Source organism: Anneissia japonica, unplaced genomic scaffold (assembly GCF_011630105.1).
Source record: "Anneissia japonica isolate Jap-2015-1 unplaced genomic scaffold, ASM1163010v1 scaffold287811_len124530_cov185, whole genome shotgun sequence".
Classification (NCBI taxonomy): Eukaryota; Metazoa; Echinodermata; class Crinoidea; order Comatulida; family Comatulidae; genus Anneissia; species Anneissia japonica.
In genome coordinates, this window is record NW_022756030.1 from 4,406 (window position 1) to 24,530 (window position 20,125).

The window sequence follows — 20,125 nt, forward strand, 5'->3', positions numbered from 1 at the left end:
TACATATACATACATATATATATACATGCATACATACATACATACGTATATACATACATATAAAAATTCATATCTGATCGATTTAGTCGATGATGTTCCACGTATGTCTCGATTGTATAAAATATCATTGCAGTTGTTAACATAAACGCCGGACACTTTGACATAATTTGAGACATGTACATTTATTCAACGAAATTTTCGGCAGCACCTGCTGCCTTCGTCAGCGTAAGAGTGTCTGAAGGAAGAGATGGTAATTTGGCTGTATTAACTAGATACAATAAACTATATATAATCTTAAACTAATGAACTGTGAAGAGAATAGAAAATCTGTAAGAACAATGTTATGGATCAATGGTCAGAATCAATGATATACATATATATATACATACATATATATACACACGTACACGTATATATATATGTATACATATATATATACATATGTATATATGTATATAGGCCATGTATATATGATTAAGTCTGACCAATCGCCTATTAGATATTATTGTACTGTTCCAACTTTCTCATAATGTTAATCAGTCATGCTGAAGAGGACCTGAGGTCAGATCGAAATATTCATGTTTAAATAAAATAGTAATAATGTACCAATTAATGGTAGAACCAGTGCTCGATAAAGGAACAATGATGTAAGAATCGTATCGGGCATTGCCTAACGATGACAAATGATATGATATAATTTTAGTACCGGAAGGCCATGGGTGATCGATAATTCTTAACAATACATACCAAAAGTGCTTGTTGATTTTGTGGTGAATTCATGTCAAATGAATCGTCATAAACAGTGTTACCAAAGCATTCGAATTCAGTGAACTGACACACACTAAGATCTACTGTTTTTATTCCAAATACAACGTAGAGCTCAACAATATCATCCCCCTCGACGCTATCCTTAAAACGATACCTCCTTTTCGTATGCTGTTCAATGAAATGACTATCAGGAAATATTTGCACCTGTAAAAAAATGACATTTCGGGTTTCAGTTATATGATGAGTACCGGTATCTATCCAGCGGAATAAAGCAAACCTCCTGGCAGCGCAGCAGGTCTCAAATAATTAAGCCAAAATTAACAATAATGGCTCAAACCCCGTATTTTAGGGTGTAGCCTCCTGGATCCCCAAAATAGGTAATGAAACACCACCTTTAATTACAATATGGAGCATGTCCTTTATTAGAACGTTTCACCCCTCTGTCAAAAATAAAACATTGGGATATCCCAGCAATACATTTAAGCTTACCGTCTCTAACAGGCCTAATATCACCTTGCCACTTTTGCACATTAAAAAATATGCATATTTATATTGATTTTTTTAATATCATTATCTTCATTGTTATTATCATTTTATTATTATTATTTATTATTATTATTATTATTATTAATAATAATAATAATAATAATAATTATTATTATTATCATTATTATCATTATTATCATTATTATTATTATTATTATTATTTTAATTATTATCATCATCATTATCATTATTATTATTAATATTATTAGACCTACTATTATTATTATTATTATTATTACTATTACTATTACTATTATTATTATTATTATTATTATTATTATTATTATTATTATTATTGTTGTTGTTGATGAGCGCTAGCTGGCAAAATAAGATGATATTCTTTTGCTTTATTTAATCATCATTATCTTCATTTTTATTATCATTTTATTATTATTATTATTATTATTATTATTATTATTACTATTACTATATTATTACTATTACTATTATTATTACTATATTATTATTACTTTATTATTACTATTATTATTATTATTATTATTATCATTATCATTATTACTATTGTTGTTGTTTTTGTTGATGAGCGCTTGCTGGCAAAATAAGGTGATATTCTTTTGCTTTAGAAATTATCCAGTGGTGAGGGAGGTGAGTGGCACATTTAGGGCGCGAGCTTTCTTTAGAGTGGGGCCTTCCTCACCCCCATGTGCACGATCTTCCATCTCCGTAGTCACGCCACTGGGAACACGGCGTGTAAATAAGTTCACAACAATGAAGGATAATTAAAAGTGGATCCGGCTCATAATACTCACATCTCGTTCTGTAGACTCTATCGTTGAAATCATGTAACTTAGAAAAGCTGTTATGCTTAGTAACATTACAATAATGACCCAGCGGCAAATTTTATTCGTCACCAGTTTGAAGAACGGTCCACTGAAAAAACGCACAACTATGTTGGCACGTGGAGCAGTGCCATCATCCTTTGGGTAGCAACATGCACAACAGCAGCAGCGGCAATCTTTCCAATACGTGTGATATGTAATGAGAACCGTTGGAAAGTAAATAATTACAGACAAGTAATTAGCCACAATCATCAAAGATGAAAACAATCCAAATGACGATGTACAGAAAAAAGGCGAAAAGAAATTTACGAAGAAGGCAGAAGCCGTTGTTAAAGATGTGACTAACATTGCTGTCGCGGCACGACGATATGAATCCGACAGCCGATGAGCGAGCGATGGATACGATAATAGTCCAGTCGCGCGCCATGTGTCTACAAAGATGAATACGTCATCTGCTCCAATTCCAAGCAGAATAAAGATGGCCAGTATGTGAAATATGCCAAAGAATTCGTAACCGAGAACGACACGATAGAAGAGGTTAGCACAGAGAAAAGACGTAATGATGCTAAAAACTGAAAAACCAGTAATCCACCAAGAACGAGTCTGAAAGTATATAAAGAGTACAATGAAAACAAAACTACCAACGATCAATGCAAGATCACGGTATATTGCAGAATTTATTGTATTAACGTATATAGCCCTTGAAAAGTAGGTAATCTCTAAGCCATCGCCAAGGCCACTTTCAAATTTTTTGCTCAAAAAAGTCTGGAAGTATTCATCGATATATTTATCAATTTCAGTATTCGGTTCATCTTCGAACGTTAATGCTTCAGATATATTATCGAGAGGTGTCCCAAAATCAAGAACTAAACGCGTTAGTTCAGAGATCGCTTCTTCCGAGTTTACCACAGAATCCTCTTCAAGAAAATACTGCATTATCTCTTGCAAGTCAGGGATCAATAAGGCAGCGTTTAATACTGCAGAGATGTTATCGAATTGTGGATCATAAAACGCGTTTCCGTAAGTTTCAACGTACGAACCATCGAAAAATCGAATTACTGACGACGGTGACAAACAGCTACTATTACTTCCTCCATCCAATCTACAATATTTGTCGAAGTCTTTCATGTTTATTAGTTCCCGTTCAAAATCTTGAATTTTCACGAGGTTTTCCTTGCTAAAAACATTTCCATTTCTTTGAAAAAAGATTACTTCCAGAGAATCATAATCTGCTGTTCGAATGTTGTGAACTTCGTTGCTTTGCGTACGGTACACTTTCAGAAAGTTGTTATCTCGTCTATCCCACGCGATTCCACGCTTAAACTGTTCGTCGTTCCGGATGTCCAAAGGTAGGTCTGTGAAATAGTCTGGAAAGATGTTATAGTCAAAATAAACCAGACCTGCGGTGATAAGCAAAATTAATATGTGGCCACCCAATGTGATACCTGAAAAAAAAACCAAAAAAAAACCAGAACAGATATTTTAGTATGACAAAACATTGTGAAATAGTGTCGCCCTATCAGGTAAATTCACCTAGATTTATACATTATTTGGTTCCCAGTGCTAAGCAGCAAAAACTTAATTTGCATATTATTTCATGACATACCAGCTACTACCTATAAGCTTAAAATCACACATACATACATACATACATAATATATATATAGATTGATTGAATGATAGATAGATATTTGCCCATGTAGTACAGTAGGCCTGTTAAAACCGATGCGTTTTCAGTATATTGCTATTTAATTTATATAATACAACCACATGTAAACAAGGAAATGCGAGTTTCATTTTATTATTTGCCCATGTAGTGCAGTAGGCCTATTAAAACCGATGCTTTTTCAGTATATTGCTATTTAATTTATATAATACAACCAAATGTAAACAAGCAAATGCGAATTTCATTTTATTACTTGCCCATGTATTGCAGTAGGACTATTAAAATCGTCCATGCTATAGCAACCATTTATTATGATATTTTTCTATTGTATAACGTTTATGTTTCTTGTGAAATTTGTTACATAATACAAATATTAACATTGAATATAAAAATTGTAAAAACAGTATGTCATTTGCAGCCCCGTTCAACCTTTTTATCGCACGACCCAAGTTATATGTCAAGCACTCAGAAGCGACCCATCGAAACCGAAGTCAATAAAACGTCCGTCGTTTTATAGGCCTACGCGCGAGGGATAGAGGGAAGAACCACCCACTTGATTCTTTTGTGAATTAATTAAAAGATATCAGGCCTATCACCCAGAGAGTCGCTATGTAAAACCCACAAAATGAAAAAAAAAAATGAATTACTCATTTAACAAAACCACGTAAGTTATCAAATTTTTCAATAAGTTAAAAGAATTATAAAAATTAATGGTCTACAGACGTTTTATTATAAATTCCTCCAGTGCTGCTGGTTGTCGTACCTGAAGTACAGATGTTTGATAGTATATTTTGTACATGAAACTCTGATAACGCATGCATAACAAAAGTAAACTGACGCACTTGTCACTAAAATTGCACTTTCGTTTACTGTCATTTAATTTCGTTTGTCTTCGTTCGTGTGTAAAGTTTCACAATCTGAAGAGATTAATGCGACCCATCAATTTTTTTCGCGACACAAACGGAACGGTGATTTACAGTACAAGATTTTGATCTAGTGAAGGAATAATTTGTCGAGTATCGTGGTTGCTACGTCTTGGGATTATCTACGTCTTTTGGAGTTCACATGGTCTTATTCTCTTCTACCTTCCACTAACTAACGTTATTTGAATAAATTTAGTCGCGCATGTGTTGCTTTGTAATGTGACAACTCCTCGTTCAATAATTTGTAGATTTTTGTTTAAGTAAAATTGTTAATTCACGATATTTTAATTTACATAATTAGAAACTCATAAAATGTCCTTAAATGGTAATACGCCTGCAAGGATGCTGCTACGATTATTTATTCCAGATTTGTACTGGCGTTTGTATTTCGTTACTCAAATTAGTAGGCCTATATTATAATCATCAACCGTAGTACGATTCGCTATGTTTTTGTGTAATATGCTATTAATATGCATTAACACTGACAAAAATTAACAATAAAAATATCATTATTATTATCAATATTATTATTATTATTATTATTATTATTATTATTATTATTCTACTCTACTTACCAAATGCTGTCTTTGGCCTCGATACTATAAAATTACACCACCACATAGGTTTCTTCCCTCTTGTACTTTTCACATCCGAGAGAGATTTCGTGAACTTAGGGGTAGGTTTGTTGATACTAGCGTTCTTTTCATTATATGTGTCGGCATTATTTGCAAGATACGCTGGGTTATCTGTGCCATTTTCTGCCTCCTGATGAAGCTCTGACATTGGCGTAATCTGTATTCCCTCCATCGTGATCAACGCATATACATATTCACTGTGTGAGTTTTAGCGGTAGACTATCAACAACTGAATGCAGCCGAATGTTCACGACCAACGCACAAATAGAATGCATTTTCATTCAACTGTATCGATCATCTACAACAGGTGATTTGCATTAGAAATGAAAAGTGGCAGCCAACACATACGTAATGAATATCGCTGGTATCGTCAGCATCATTACATCATCATCATCATTCATCGAGACGTACTCAATACGGATGTGGTCACATGCATTATTATACAGTAGTATTGTTACCTGGTTTATAGGCCTATAACAGTTTCTGGAATAAATCACAAGGACAAAGATAGTTATCTAGCTTGTTATGACGTACTGCATTTCAATCTTTTTATTATAATAGTCAATAACAAACGTTGCTTTATTATATCTTATGGCAGAAAATGGCTGTTCATTATAACTAACATTTCTTTTTTCTTTTCTTTCTCTATAGAACATTTATGAAAATATTCTCTGAGATAGGAGAAGATGGTTTGAGCATAGAAGAATATGTTTACATACAGTCCGACAGGTCCGACTATGCATTTGCATGGTTGAGGCTGAGATAGGAACATTTTTAATATGGCACTCTACGTGCCCAGAAATGGAACTCGTATAGGCCTACTTTAAAAGTTCTTTTCAATGGGTTTAATTTGATAAATAAAGTTTTAGGATTTATCGGATCGGAAAAAATCATCCACCTTAGATCCACCATGGGACTGAGGCGCGAACATGTATAAAGAATAATGACACTCGCTCCATATGCTGGGAAATGACACTCTCAATGAATGAATGAATGAATTTGAATCTTCAAAGTGTCTAAATCTGAAAAATTCGATGTTTAATTATACTTAAGTTTGGATTTTGTTGTAGATCTGCATGGGCTTCTGCTACATAGCCTTCAAACATAGGCGTGAACTCAATAAATCTCCACCTAACAAGAAACATCATATCATCGTTTATGACTGAAATATATTCCATAAATGAAATAACCCTGAATTACAAAGATTATTTTTTAGGTTAAGTTTTTTGATCGTATTTATTGCAAAAAAAATGTCTGATATGCTCGATGCCATCATTATATAGAAGACAAATAGTCTTACAATGAAGGTTACACTCTTATTCCATTTGCTCCTACTGTCAAGTTCAAGTGCGTGTAAGTACAGGCCTTGAATTTGAGGTGAGCACCATAGAAATTTGTTTTTAGGAAACCAGACTGTTCCCGCTGAGAGAAGTTGCTTGTCAACTGTGTGTTCTATATCATCGATTGTTTTTTTAAAGATATGCTAATTGTCAGTGAATTTTAGTAGCTCTTTACTTTTTTGTTTCGTTTCAAGCACCATTGAATTTCATCTTTTTAGTGGGACCCTTTTGTGTTTGGAATGGACTCACGAATGTACATACACATCCTCAAGTTGAAACCCAGGAATTACATTAATTTTTTTAGATGATTTTACTGGTAAACGGTAAAAATGACTCTGGGAGGGGGTGTCCCCATTGCATAGGATCCAGGACGTTATGCCAGGGAAATATAAACACATTTTTTACATCTCTCAGGTTAAACCCTCTGAAAGCTTTCGCTATTTAATGTATTATAAGGTGAAGTCTCATGATTCTTATGGTGTGTATTCTAAATAACCCCCTGGTCTGGTCGAGCTACATCACTCTTCTGTATACAAGTATTCTACTCGTAATTTAACCTTCATTTAAAAACGAATGCAGACAGACTGTACGTACCACTCACGGGGAGCCGATGCTCTCGCTGAGCAAAAAATTGAAAATAACATAAATATTGAGGTTTTTCATAGCAGTTTATTGGAAAAAAAATTTAATATATAAGTAGGCCTATGCAATTTTCTTTGTAAACCGGGAGAGCATGTAAAAAAACGTGAGAAAAAAACTTGGCCGGACGTCAAGTCACTAAAATGGCCAAAACGGGAGTGTTAGCATGTACTATACCAGCAAAGGTATCACAGACATGACCTAGATGAGATAATTGTATTGTATATTACCGATGGTTTGCTGATCAAGGGTCCGACACTACATAGAGAAAATATTTTCTCTATGGACAATAGAAAAACAAAATATCAGTGGTTAACAAAGTTATACTATAAGATAGCTAAGGGGTTGCTTCCACGTCTTGTTGATGGAGTTAAGATCTTTTGTGGATGTGGGATATCGTCGTTGGTAACTACTTATTACATGCATGTAAATTTTACATATTACTTTGAATAATTCATCATTCCTGGTTGAAGAATTTTTTTTCGTTTCTTACAAATGATAGTGATACGTCCGTGCAGCCGTGTAACGTTTATTTAATAAACATATTATTAATATATAAATATAAACGTTAATATTTTCATACTTTGTATATCAAAAAGTTATTAGTTTTCAATATAAATTAGAATATTAAAATAATTTCCTCGCTAATTACCTGATGTTAATATAATAATAATAAATAATAATAATAATAATATTTGCATATATCCTTAATTTGCTAAAAAAAATACATATCGATTTTAGTATTGTAATAACACTTATTATAAAATGGAATTAATCCATGTACCGTTTATACTGACACAAAGATTTTTACAGAGATTGAAAAATACATGTGATATTGAAAATTGTTTTATTACAAACTCTATCTTTTACAAATAATAAAAGCATAAATCATTTTCTTTAATAAAATTAAGTTGTACAGCCACTGCAGATTTTGTTTAAATTTCTTTTTGAGTTTAAAGTACAATAATTACTACTAATTATAAAAATATGATTTCAAGCCACATATTAAAAAATTCTTAACTGATATTTTTATGAATGTTTTGGGGTTGTTTGTAAACCTTTGTGTGGAAACTACCAAACAGTTGACTTTTTCAATTGAATTTCTTTAAAGATGTACTATTAGTCAAAATGACATGAAAGAAAAATACCTAAAAAATCCTAGCTCAATCGAAAGAAAACCCAGGGAAAACAAAAACACTTAAAGGTTTTAAGTTTCTTAATTAAAAGAAACTATTGGCTTGTGTGTAAAAGCTAATAACTACAAATAAATATTTAAAAAAAAACCATAAAAATATTGAATTGAAGTACAAATAGAATAAAAGCGACTACAAAAATTGTCAAGGCCATTTTATTCTACATTTCGTTTTTATTAAAGCTTCATATATTTTTGAGGCGACCTTTATTCTATTGTGGAATGCACCACTAATTCACAATACACAATCAGTTGCATTGCTTCATTTTAAAAATCCCTCATTTTCCACAACAAGCAAATTCGCCGTTTGAATTGTGCAAGCCTGAATCAACATAAACAAACATACACATAACATAGGTTTACATACACATAACATAGGTTTACATACACATAACATAGGTTTACATACACATAACATAGGTTTTTGCTGACTGACCTTCAATATGGGCATGTGCAGTTTAAACTACCAATTGGCTTATTGTGGAAAATGTGGGATTTTTATGATTATAATTATTTCTTTCAGGTGGAGAATGAATCTTGCAACACTAAAGCATAAGAAAGCATTCAAATAGGTATCATTCCTGTAGTTCTGAATTCATCAATATATTTATATATAGCTTTTGATTTGTTCAACGACGCGATGCTACAACAGAATCACTCATGCGTGACCGTCCTACAGGGTGTCCTAAGTTCTCTGCATACGTAGATTATGCTATAATTGCGTCCTAGAATCCATGCGACGAGATCTTAACATTCTCGCATGCGCAGATGACTTTTAGTGATGTCTTTACATTCTACGTCCTACTGTCGTCATTGCTATCAAAAGCTTCCTACTAGCATTCTGGTGACATTTAATAAGATTAGGCATTCACTGGCTCTTGTAAAATTCACAGACTTGGTTTGGTTTCTTGTTGTTTACAGTGATGCCAATAATTCACATCTTATTGCAGTAATCTACTTTGAATTGTGGTCTGAAAATAATAATAATAATGATGATGATAATAATGATGATAATAATAATAATAATAATAATAATAATAATAATAATAATAATAATAATTATAATAATGATAATGATGATGATGACAATAATAATAAAAATAGTGAAAATTGGCAATTTTGGGACATTTTAAGCTGTTCTATGTTCTTTAAAACATATTATGCCCAACGAATTAGTATTTTTTTTTCTATTCTTACAAACCTATTTCAATCTCCAGCACCCTGCTGTTGAGTGTACAATTTAAACCAATTGTTTGTGTGTAGTGTATTATTAGAACACTTGAATATTGAATTTACCTCTTTGCTTTAGAAGATTTTGTCTTGCTTTAATAAATGCCATGATATCTGCATCTGCTCTTTTATCCCCTGTCAGTTGAACTGCACTAGAAGATACTGCACTACTTGACCTAAACATGGCAAAAATTAATCATACTATAATGCTCAATTCTGAAAAACTTTGGGGCTAAAGCATGTTTTCCACTAAGCAAATTTATTCGCGTGAATCAAAGAGTCGCTTATCTTCCTGTGCTTTGATTGGCTGTGCACTTTTTTGCTTGGCAAAAAGTAGAAACATTTCGAACTACTGATTTTGCTGAAGTGAATGTGAATGTACATGCGCATGAACCGTCAATTTCCATCAGTGGCGTAACGATGAGGCTGCCGGCCATATGTGCATTTTTGAGAATGGGGCCCTTTTTGGGCAGTCACCAATTCCATTGTGGGATTTTAGATGTACTCGTTTTTTAATTATTTTTTACATTGTATTCTAAATGTTTTTTAACGAAGAAATAAATGGTATGGTATCGGTGGCTAATCCAAAATTTGATGGTGCAAGAAGAGACAGAGCAATGAGAGACTTTCTCAGATGGAGGGCATATATACCACCCTTAGGCACCCATGGTTGGAGCTGAGGTACGAAAATGTATGATTATGGCACCTCTAGATGGCTGGAAACGGCACTCAGACTTTCTATTTCTATATTTTAAAAACAAATGTTGGCAAATTTTGGGAGCCCCAGGTCGGCAGGGTCCCCTTTAATCCGGCACTGGATAAAGACCTCATATTATATAATGTCCTACAATCAATGTCAGAGACACATTATGTTGTTATGTATCAACAAAGCCGATTGTTCTAGATTGAGGACCCTTAGGACACAGACCCTTATGAAGAGTGCACTAGCAATGATCTTTTTAAATTCCATTCATAAGTAGAAATTTGAAAAAAATAATTAATTCTGTACAATCGTCGAAAATAAAAAAAATTGATAAGATAAAAATAAAAAAAACATTCAATATTATTATTATGCAAATTGAAATTATTATAAACATTTATGTACAATTAAAATATCAATATAATTTTTTCATGAGTTTATAATACATATGTTGTATAAATGTTTTCATGTATTAGCCAGGCTGTAAGAGTCACGCATTATAAACATGGCGCCAATAAATAAAATGAATTGTTACTTCTTAATTTAATTTCATTCTTATTATCCATAGAAAAAAAAGAAACTCAATACTGTACTTTTTTTCTTGTCATCAAATGCCAGAGATTAATTTTTTCACAGCACATTTTCACCAATTTAATTTCTACTCAAGATATTACAATATATGCTAATTGACTTACTTTGAACGTCTTGACGACTGAGTGTCTGTTGAGTTTCCATGGTAACTACTGTCATTTGCAGAAGAGCCTGATCTGTAATGAGATGATGATTCTGTACTACCGAAATCCCTGTGTCCTTGTGAAGCTAGGCCTGCTAATAAAGCATTGCGTTGCTGTCGATGAGAAGTTCTTCTACCACTTTCTGCTTTAGATTCCACTGGCTGTGTTGAATTTTTCTGGTATTGGCTAGGCTGTGTGTGTATACTGGTGCCAGATTGGTCTAATGGTTTGAGAGGGGATACAGGGGGTGTCCTCCAGGCATTTGATGGTGTCCTAGGAGGAGCTGGAGATGGATGTTTATGGTCTTGCTTTGCCTAAAAAATAGAAATTACAGAATTACAGTTCACCCTCTAAATTTGGGGTGGTCTCTGGGTTTGGTCTCCACTTAAAAGTGTTGGCTTTGGGTTAAAAGATTGCTGATTGTTATTTGGTTCTTTTAAAAAGAGGTCTCAATTTAATGGGTGCACTGTATTATAATATATGATTGATATACTATACTGTAATAAATCAAAGAAGACATTTTTATTTATCATTTTAATCGTGAAAATAAATAATTGTAGAATCTGGCCTGGGCGCTTTCTACATATTATAGGACTGGATAATAAGATAATAAATATAATTTAAGTATTCTTTTCTTTCATACAACGGTATCAAATGACATCTCTGCACACAACCACCGAGCCTGTTACTTTTTTTTAAAGCATGACCTATAACCCCATACATCCTTTATTTGTGATCCCATAGACAAGTTCAAGAAAATAACTGGAGTTAGACAAGGTGGAAATAAAGGCCCAAGATAAATTAATGCTTACACTGATTATGCTCTTCATGTCTTCAGAGACAGATGTGAAAAAAAAAGGTTTAGAAAAGATGGAAATACCATTTAACATTCCAAACGAAGCCACTGATAAAGAGCAGATGGGAATTGCTGCACGATTTTGGCGTTGAAGGGGCTTATGCCGATGACATTGGTATCCGGGTCTTCAGGAATCAATGAAAATATTGCACTAAGTGTTTACTGAATATGGAAGATTAATGTAAAGAAGACTAAGAGCATGATTTGGAATTGGAATGAATAAAAGATGATCTGTATCACATAATTAAACTACATAATGAATGGATAACCTTGGAATACATACAATGATCTACACATTAATTCAAAGGAAATAAGTCAGCATATTTGTGGGGCTATACCTGCCTTTGCACAACAATGAAAACTGCTTACAAATAGAAAAATATCATTATCAACAAGAATAATCTTTTTAATCTTGGAGTCAACAGCCAACCATCAATTAGTTTAAGGAGTACTTTAGCCTCATTGTTGTTATTGTTATTGTTGTTGTTATGTTACTAAAACCTACCTTAAGGGGAACTTAGACAATGGAGACATTAGAGAACAATAACAAAATGTTAAGGGGAAAATAACACAAAAGATATTCCCCTTAATTTTGATTTAGAGAAATTATTCTTTTTCTTATTATTATTACCATCATTATAATTTCGATGCGAGTGTTTGCGTCAGGAAATAGGAGTGATGTTTTGCCCTCCTTTGATGATTTCCGGACGCAAACTCACATCGAAATAGCATATGCAGTACTTGCTGCTACTTGGGGATCGGATTCAACCCTTAGCCACTAAGTGCAAGCTCGGTAGGTGTAGTGCTTATGGCGCCAGGCTAGTTATCTGAGGTCGTAGGCTCAATTTCCACCCAAACACTTGCAAATTTACTTTTTTGCAAGTGCTTGGGAACATACTGAGTATTCAGTATGGTAACGCATCAGGTAGGGCAAAACATCACTCCTATTATTATGATTGTTATTATTGTTGTTGTTGCTGTTGTTGTTTTTGTTGTAGTAGTAGTTGTTGTTGTTGTTATTATTATTTTTAATTATTATTATTATTATTATAATAATGATAATTATTATTATTATTATTCAATTATTATAATCATTTGTAGTTTCTCGGTTGGCCTATATTATTTCTGTGTAAAGTGCATAGAGGTAATGTGCAATATGCACAACATAAATATAACAATATTATTATCATTAACATTATTATTATTAAATGGTCTGGTTAGGTTATGCTGAAATATTGGTTTTCATGCATTGCAGCCAACCAAATCTGAGCACCAACAATTCACTACTTTTTTAAGTTGTATGGTTACAGACTTTCAGAGAAATAAGACATCAGGATAAAACATTTGGTGGTGTCACAATGCTCTAGTGGTGGCTTATCAATCACAACACACTGTTGACTATGTTTAAGCTTCAAATTAACATTAGAATCATAGAGGCAGCAACACACGATCTACAGTTATCCAATGGTTATAATATGGTGATAATTTTTATGTGAAAAAAGAAATAATAAACATGTTTGTTGTATGGCTTTACTGGGTTAGAATTAAGATACTAAAAATCAATGACATGCCCAAAACTAACAATAAACACTACAATTCAGAACTAACATGTGTACACTTATTGAGTGTAACATACAGTATCAACCTAAAAATTAAAGGAAAATATAAAAAAACAATATAACTCTTTATAATGTAATTTTCTTTTATCCCTAATTTTTTTTATATTTACCAAAAATGGGGAGGGGGCAGGAATGCTGGGCACCCTTGAATTTGCCTGTGTACTGTATACCTTTATCAATTGTTGCTTTACCTCAAGTGCTACTGTTTGCTCTGCCCACCACATTTCAAAATCTTTCTGTAGCTGAAGCCGAGATTTTTCCAAAAGGTGTTGAAGGTGTTCTATCTCAGATTTGAGTGATTTCAATCGATTAAAAGCCACTTTGTAACTGAAAAACAAGTTAGACATGTTAAACCCTGCTCAGAATATCAAATTTTAGTTGATAAAAACAATTGTGTGCCCATAGTCAGTCAGATGTACCTATATATGGTCATGATGTGCCTATATATGGTCATGATGTACCTATATATGGTCATGATGTGATCTCATCATGACCATATTTAGGAATAAAAGTCAAATAAATGTCTAGCACTGCTCTATAATATATTGAGTTTATAATTGAAATTAACAATTTCTATGCTGTATACTATAGTATTGAGAGTAACTCAAATTATAAATATCTTCATTCCAATCGAAGAGATTGAATTAAATAATACAGTACAAAAATAAATACAGAGCTTGAAAAGTCAAAACAAAAAGATTAGACTAATAAAAATAAATAATAAAATATAAATATTACAAAGGCACAATATATATAAAAAAAAGCAACCTCATTCATTCAAATTCATTTACAAGTTAAATTAAAATACAATTAAATATGACTATGATTTTTAATGATTATCATAATTAAAATTATCATGGTCATAATTATTGTAATTATTAATTATTTATTTTTAAGTACAATAAAATTTTAAAATAGTTAATTATTGATTCACTTACATTGATTAAAATTAGTACTATGAACCCTTTAAAATATTGTTATCTAATATACCAACAAATGAATAACTTTTGCTTTTACAGAAGAATTTAACAGAAGTTGAACTGAACCTTTGTTTTTCATTTTCCATGTCATGTCTTAACTTTTGCTCAATTTCATCTGGCTGACCTGCATTAGGTTCAGCCTGCATTGCACACTGCATTCGGTAATGTTCTATTTGACCTTTCAACTTATCTGAAATGAAATACAAATTTGTTATATTGTAGAAGATATTTAGAAAGACCTAATTAGAAATAGATCATGTGGATCCAAACTAAAACAAAACACAAAATGATTCATGTATTCATTCATGTATATGGTTTGCAATTAATTAATTCCACAATTTCACTAGCTAATCATCAAACTTATTTGGTACTGTATTCATTTCTATGTTATATAATCATATAATTGTATAACTTTACTATTTTCTACAAAACCATTATATCAAACCATACAACATTGTCATAAATAAAATAATTTGCAGCACATAAATTATAAATGAAAATGCAAATTATGTTTTTGCTAAGGATACTAGTTCAGTTGTCCCTCCAACAAGATGAATGATGAGGAAATACATACTTATTTATTTTGTTTAAAGTATGTTTAAGTGTTTTAATAGTTTTATAAATATACATTATTTCGTTCATATTGCATAAATTTTGATTGTTCTACCCTTTGGTGAAGCTACAGAGTCTTCGCAAATGAGTACATAGAGAGTGTGTTTAAGAGATATTGTTTAAGAAAACTATTATGACAACCTAGATATTGTAAATACAGGGTTCATACACTTTGAACTTGGGAAAATTCCAAAACTTTTCCAAGAGTTTTCCAGAGCCAAAATGTTGAATTTCCAAAACCATTTCACACAAAAATAATGACACGGAACATTTTTTACAAGGCAACTTTTTCTTTTATTCTTTAAATGAGTGTTCTATTTAGTGAAACAAAAAAAAAACAAATTATATAAAAATCTTTAATAACTGATATTTTGAAATAATATTGCTTAAATACTGCGTTGCGGATGAAACATAATTGTAAATGTCAAAAATAAATGTAAATATGTGTATGGTATTTTTTGTGTATTTTAATTTTGAGATATCAATTGAATTTGTGAAGATTAATAAAAAAAAAATTGATTGAATTAATTTCACTTCAGTCAAAATTAAAATCAGAAAAAATACAAAAAAGATCTATAAAAACAAAAGTGATATACAGAAATAAATACAGAAAAGTAAAATACAAAATGTGGTTAATAATTATATTCAGTAAATAGAAGAAATCTGTACTACAAGTAAAATCACATTGCCATTGGAACCAGAAAAAAAAAAACAAAAAAAAAACTAAAGCAATACGATTGTTATAGAAGGTAAAACAAGATACAAATATGCAGAATGGATGTTATAGCCTCATGATGACAGGTGAAATAGGTAAAGAAACTAAACAGATTTTCAAGGTTTAGTATTTTTCTGTTTGAAACAGACAATGTTGACTGCTGTAAAGGCAACTTGGAAATCGCATATCCCTTTCACAAAGAGAATATTTGTAAGACTAGAGTAGTCACTCCAGAGTGCATTCTTCTGTTCTGTGCCTGAATACCGAACAATATGCAGGCTGTGTAAGGGGTAAAAAAAAAATTGAATCTCCATGACATTAACCTTTGACCACTTTCCATAGCTAAATCATCTCTTTCTTTGAATATTATGTACCATTCCACAAAATTTTATGAGGATCCATTCATTATTGTTTGTGTTAGCTTGCTAACAGACAGCGGTGAATACATAACCACATTTGGCAGAGGTAATAATACTGTAAATAATAAGTGGGATTTGTATAGCACAATACACAGGTCTCTATGCACTAAAGAGCGAAAAATATCAATAATTATTAAAAAAAATATTAAATATAGATCTTGACTAGAAGTATACCATCTCAGAATTTCTGAATTTTGAGAATGACGATGTTTTGAGAGAGCTTTGGAGGGTGTATCATTTCAAAAATTCTAATTACTTTTTTCATAATACATTAATACAGTTTATCCCATTGACCATTGTAGAGAAGTACAGACTTAATCTGAAGGCCTACTGAACTGATAAGAAAATCGAATCAGTGTGTAAGAATAGGGACGCTAATGCGGTCAAAATTTCAGTTTGGATCTGATGTGAATGCAGCCTTACTTGTATTTCTGTACTTAATACCACTTGACTCACCAAGAATCCTTTTACTGTTCTGCAGATGAAAGGAGGAAGAAGATGACAAGGAACTTGGCTCTCCATTTTCTCTCCTCTGTGAAGAAATCTGTGCAGTTGATTGTCGTGTCGATGCATCTACTGAATGAACTCTTGAACTTTCACTTAGTGAAGAATAACTTGAACTATGAACTCTTGAAGACTCTTCTGAATTTTGAAAGTTAGAATGTTTTTGGTTCTTTGTAGATGAGTGTGATTGTTCAAACCTCATTTTGTTTTCTCCATCATTAAAAGTGGTTGCCTTATTGAAAGCATCATGGGTTTTTTTCTTCTCTTTTTTAAGCATATTCACTAAAATATCTGAATGTAATATGATAGAAAATAACTATTATCATATAAATATTGTATTCACACAACACAGAACCATACTACACCCATGTACATATACCTTATATATTAATAATAAATGTACATTTAATATTTTTTGGCTTTTGAGCAGAGATAAAACTAAAAAAGTATTACTTTGTAAGGCTACATCTTTGAGACTAAATAATTTTAAAAAATTCTATGCTAAATTAATGAAACATATCGTGGTAAAATACCATGGTACAAAGAAATAGGACTGCCCACAGTGACCTCTATCAACAAAAATTACAATAAAAATTAATGTGTAAAGGTGCATTCACACTAAATCCGAATTTTTGGATCTGAGGGCCTACAGAACCAATCAGAAGATCAAATCAGTGTGTAAGAATAGTGACGCTTTTGTTCAGTGCTTCGGAAACACTGTCCAAACTTAGGTTCAGATTCGATGTGAATGCAGCTTAAGACAAAGTAGAAAGCACACGGTTTGCTCTGAGGAATAAAACTAAAGGATACTGATTTCATTATCTCTTTGACGAATTATGTCGGTCAACTTCTTAACTTCAACAGTGTCAACAGAATTCTGCCTTTCTGTCAATGACTCAGTGTTACTTGTTTGTCTTCTTTCAGGATTACTATCACTAAATTCCTTCTTTACTAGCCGCTATTGGTAGGAAATAAAAAAAATTATTTGGAAAATGTTATTGATTAAAACTTCAGTTTACATCTTTTGTGGCTTGCAATGCCAAAACCACATCAGTGACCAAAACAAGAAAATTGACTTTTTAATATATTCATATTCTCCCAATTATAAGCTTTAAAATGATGGGTCATTTACTGAAATCAACTTAATATTGCCAAAGTTGTAAGTAAAAGCAAAGATACTAGAAATACAAGATAAAGTTCTCCACACAAAAAAAGTGTTCCACGGAAATGCATGGTGGGAATACGAAAAATGGGACGCCCCCTACAGCTGGATCTAAAAAAACTTGGTACCAAGTCGTCGCGTATTTTATTATCAATTCTCAACAAAGATACTAGATATAAAAACAAACTGGAATAGACACCCAGACAGTGACATCGGTGAATACATAACCTCCTTGGTGGCGGTAGAAATCGTTGCTATTATCCAAATAATACACAAAACAATTTTGCGTCTGGATATACTTAGCAACAGAAGGGCGCCATGTACGTTGGGCACGAAGTATAGGAAACTTGCATGGTTAAAAAGAAGGGCGCCGCCTACGTTGGGCACGACTTCCGCCTCATTTTTACAATGTGAGAACTCTATCTTGTATTTCTAGTATCTTTGGTAAAAGTATTATTGCTTCTCTTTACTAAAGTATACAAAACTGGCACATTTTTATGCTAATTACTCAGTTTAACATTTATAGACAGTACACTGGTTTTGCAATGGCAAGCCTCATTTTACTGTATTGCAGTTTCTAGGGAATTAATCTTAATAAGAAATTCTATTTTTTAATTAACAAATAAAATAAGGTCAAGTAAAAGCTTGCCTGCCATCTGTCAAATAATCAGATTATTATCTGATAACATTACATCATGACCATATATAGGCACATCATGACCATATATAGGCACATCATGACTATATATGGACATACATCAGTTGTTTGTCAAAGATAAATCTGATAGTCTGGACAGAGCTTTATATAATCATGCAGAATATTATAGGACAGCACAATCTTCATGCACAATGTTATCTAAACTTGACAAGGCTCTCAAAATATATAAAATTACATTCCCAGTGGGAGCATGTGTCTACTGAATAACTGTAGAGTAACAGATTGTTAACTTTTTAGTTCTTCCTAGAACAGGTCTTATCTAAGTATCTACAGCCCTCCCTGGGGCAGTAGACACAAAAACCATATCCTCACTGATGGCTTGATATTTATACTAAGAAGATAGTACAATTTGTGAAAATCATACTTACTTTAAATATTTTAAAACACTGATTAATTTTTCTGATATCAGGTGGCACCTTTAAATAACTCTCTGTATCTGGGTCTTCTAAGTAGTTCTCAACTAAATTGTTTAATCTGTCCAAAAAGTATAGTTATGAATATAATATATTATCATACAATTCTTTTAATAATGACAGTGAAAATGATTACAGTTAAAAAAAGGCAACTTTCATTACTCTTTTTATTCATTCATACGTTGGGCTATGCGGGTCAATAGGACATTAGTGGAGCCCCTACCCCAGGATGCATAGTTTGGTTAGGTGGGGTATGCAGGTCATTAGGGCCTTAGCGGAGTGACATCCCTACCCCATATTGCATTCTTACTAATATTCTTTGTAGACAGTATTTTTAATTTGTCACCTGTTTTGTGTCTTGTCTTTTTTGTTGTGCGGATATATTGGCCCTTGATGGCATTTGTAGCATTAAATAAATTGAATTGAATTGAATTATTATTCTTATTCCTTTTTTGTCATCTTGGCTGTCTTTCCTTTCTTAATTTTTTTTGTTATTTCAACATTTTTCGCCTTTTTTCCCCCAAATTTTAGTGTTTATTCATTATTTGCATTTTAGATTTATATATTATATTTTAGCTATAAGGAGCGAACCGTTGTAGAGGCTGGTTTGCCTCTGTCACTACTGTATATTTGTGAGTGAGAAGTTTATTAAATATAAAAATGAAATAACAATCAACAATAAAAAGGTAATAAACTAACTCTGTAATTTCTTCTTCTGTAAGTGGATCAGTGCTTTGACTTTCATCCACCAAAGCAAGTTGACCTTTCAATGACTGTAGTTCACCTTTTAAACGAGCTATCATCTGAAAATAAATCCAGTTGAAAATCAAGGAAAATATTAATTTAATTTTGCACAATATATTTATGTGAGCAATATCAACAAAACCACCACGTTTACTTAAAATAGTGTAACAAATAATCAATATCTAAATATGTAAATATAAACAGATATAT

The 20,125-nt window shown here is 32.2% G+C and overlaps 2 protein-coding genes and 1 long non-coding RNA gene across 3 annotated transcripts in view; 1 reads left to right on the forward strand and 2 right to left on the reverse strand.

Moving 5' to 3' along the window:
* LOC117123830 (protein dispatched homolog 3-like) overlaps positions 1 to 5,642 on the reverse strand; it is a 9,960-nt gene extending 4,318 nt beyond the window's left edge. Inside the window, exons 1-3 of the mRNA XM_033269857.1 lie at positions 5,279 to 5,642; positions 2,085 to 3,559; positions 748 to 972 (exon numbers count right to left, since the gene is read on the reverse strand). Of these exons, the coding sequence (XP_033125748.1) occupies positions 748 to 972; positions 2,085 to 3,559; positions 5,279 to 5,510 (1,932 nt within the window). The 5' untranslated portion in view covers positions 5,511 to 5,642. The remainder of the gene's footprint in view (positions 1 to 747; positions 973 to 2,084; positions 3,560 to 5,278) is intronic.
* Positions 5,512 to 7,578, forward strand: LOC117123832. Its single transcript, XR_004447895.1, has 2 exons — positions 5,512 to 5,645; positions 5,990 to 7,578. It is a non-coding gene; the product is annotated as an uncharacterized LOC117123832 (long non-coding RNA).
* LOC117123831 (kinesin-like protein KIF6) overlaps positions 7,328 to 20,125 on the reverse strand; it is a gene marked incomplete in the record, with an annotated part of 17,006 nt that continues 4,208 nt past the window's right edge. Inside the window, 9 exon segments of the mRNA XM_033269858.1 lie at positions 7,328 to 9,480; positions 9,806 to 9,915; positions 11,135 to 11,487; positions 13,840 to 13,975; positions 14,695 to 14,818; positions 16,831 to 17,169; positions 17,689 to 17,836; positions 19,127 to 19,232; positions 19,871 to 19,974. Coding sequence (XP_033125749.1) covers positions 9,464 to 9,480; positions 9,806 to 9,915; positions 11,135 to 11,487; positions 13,840 to 13,975; positions 14,695 to 14,818; positions 16,831 to 17,169; positions 17,689 to 17,836; positions 19,127 to 19,232; positions 19,871 to 19,974 — 1,437 coding nt within the window.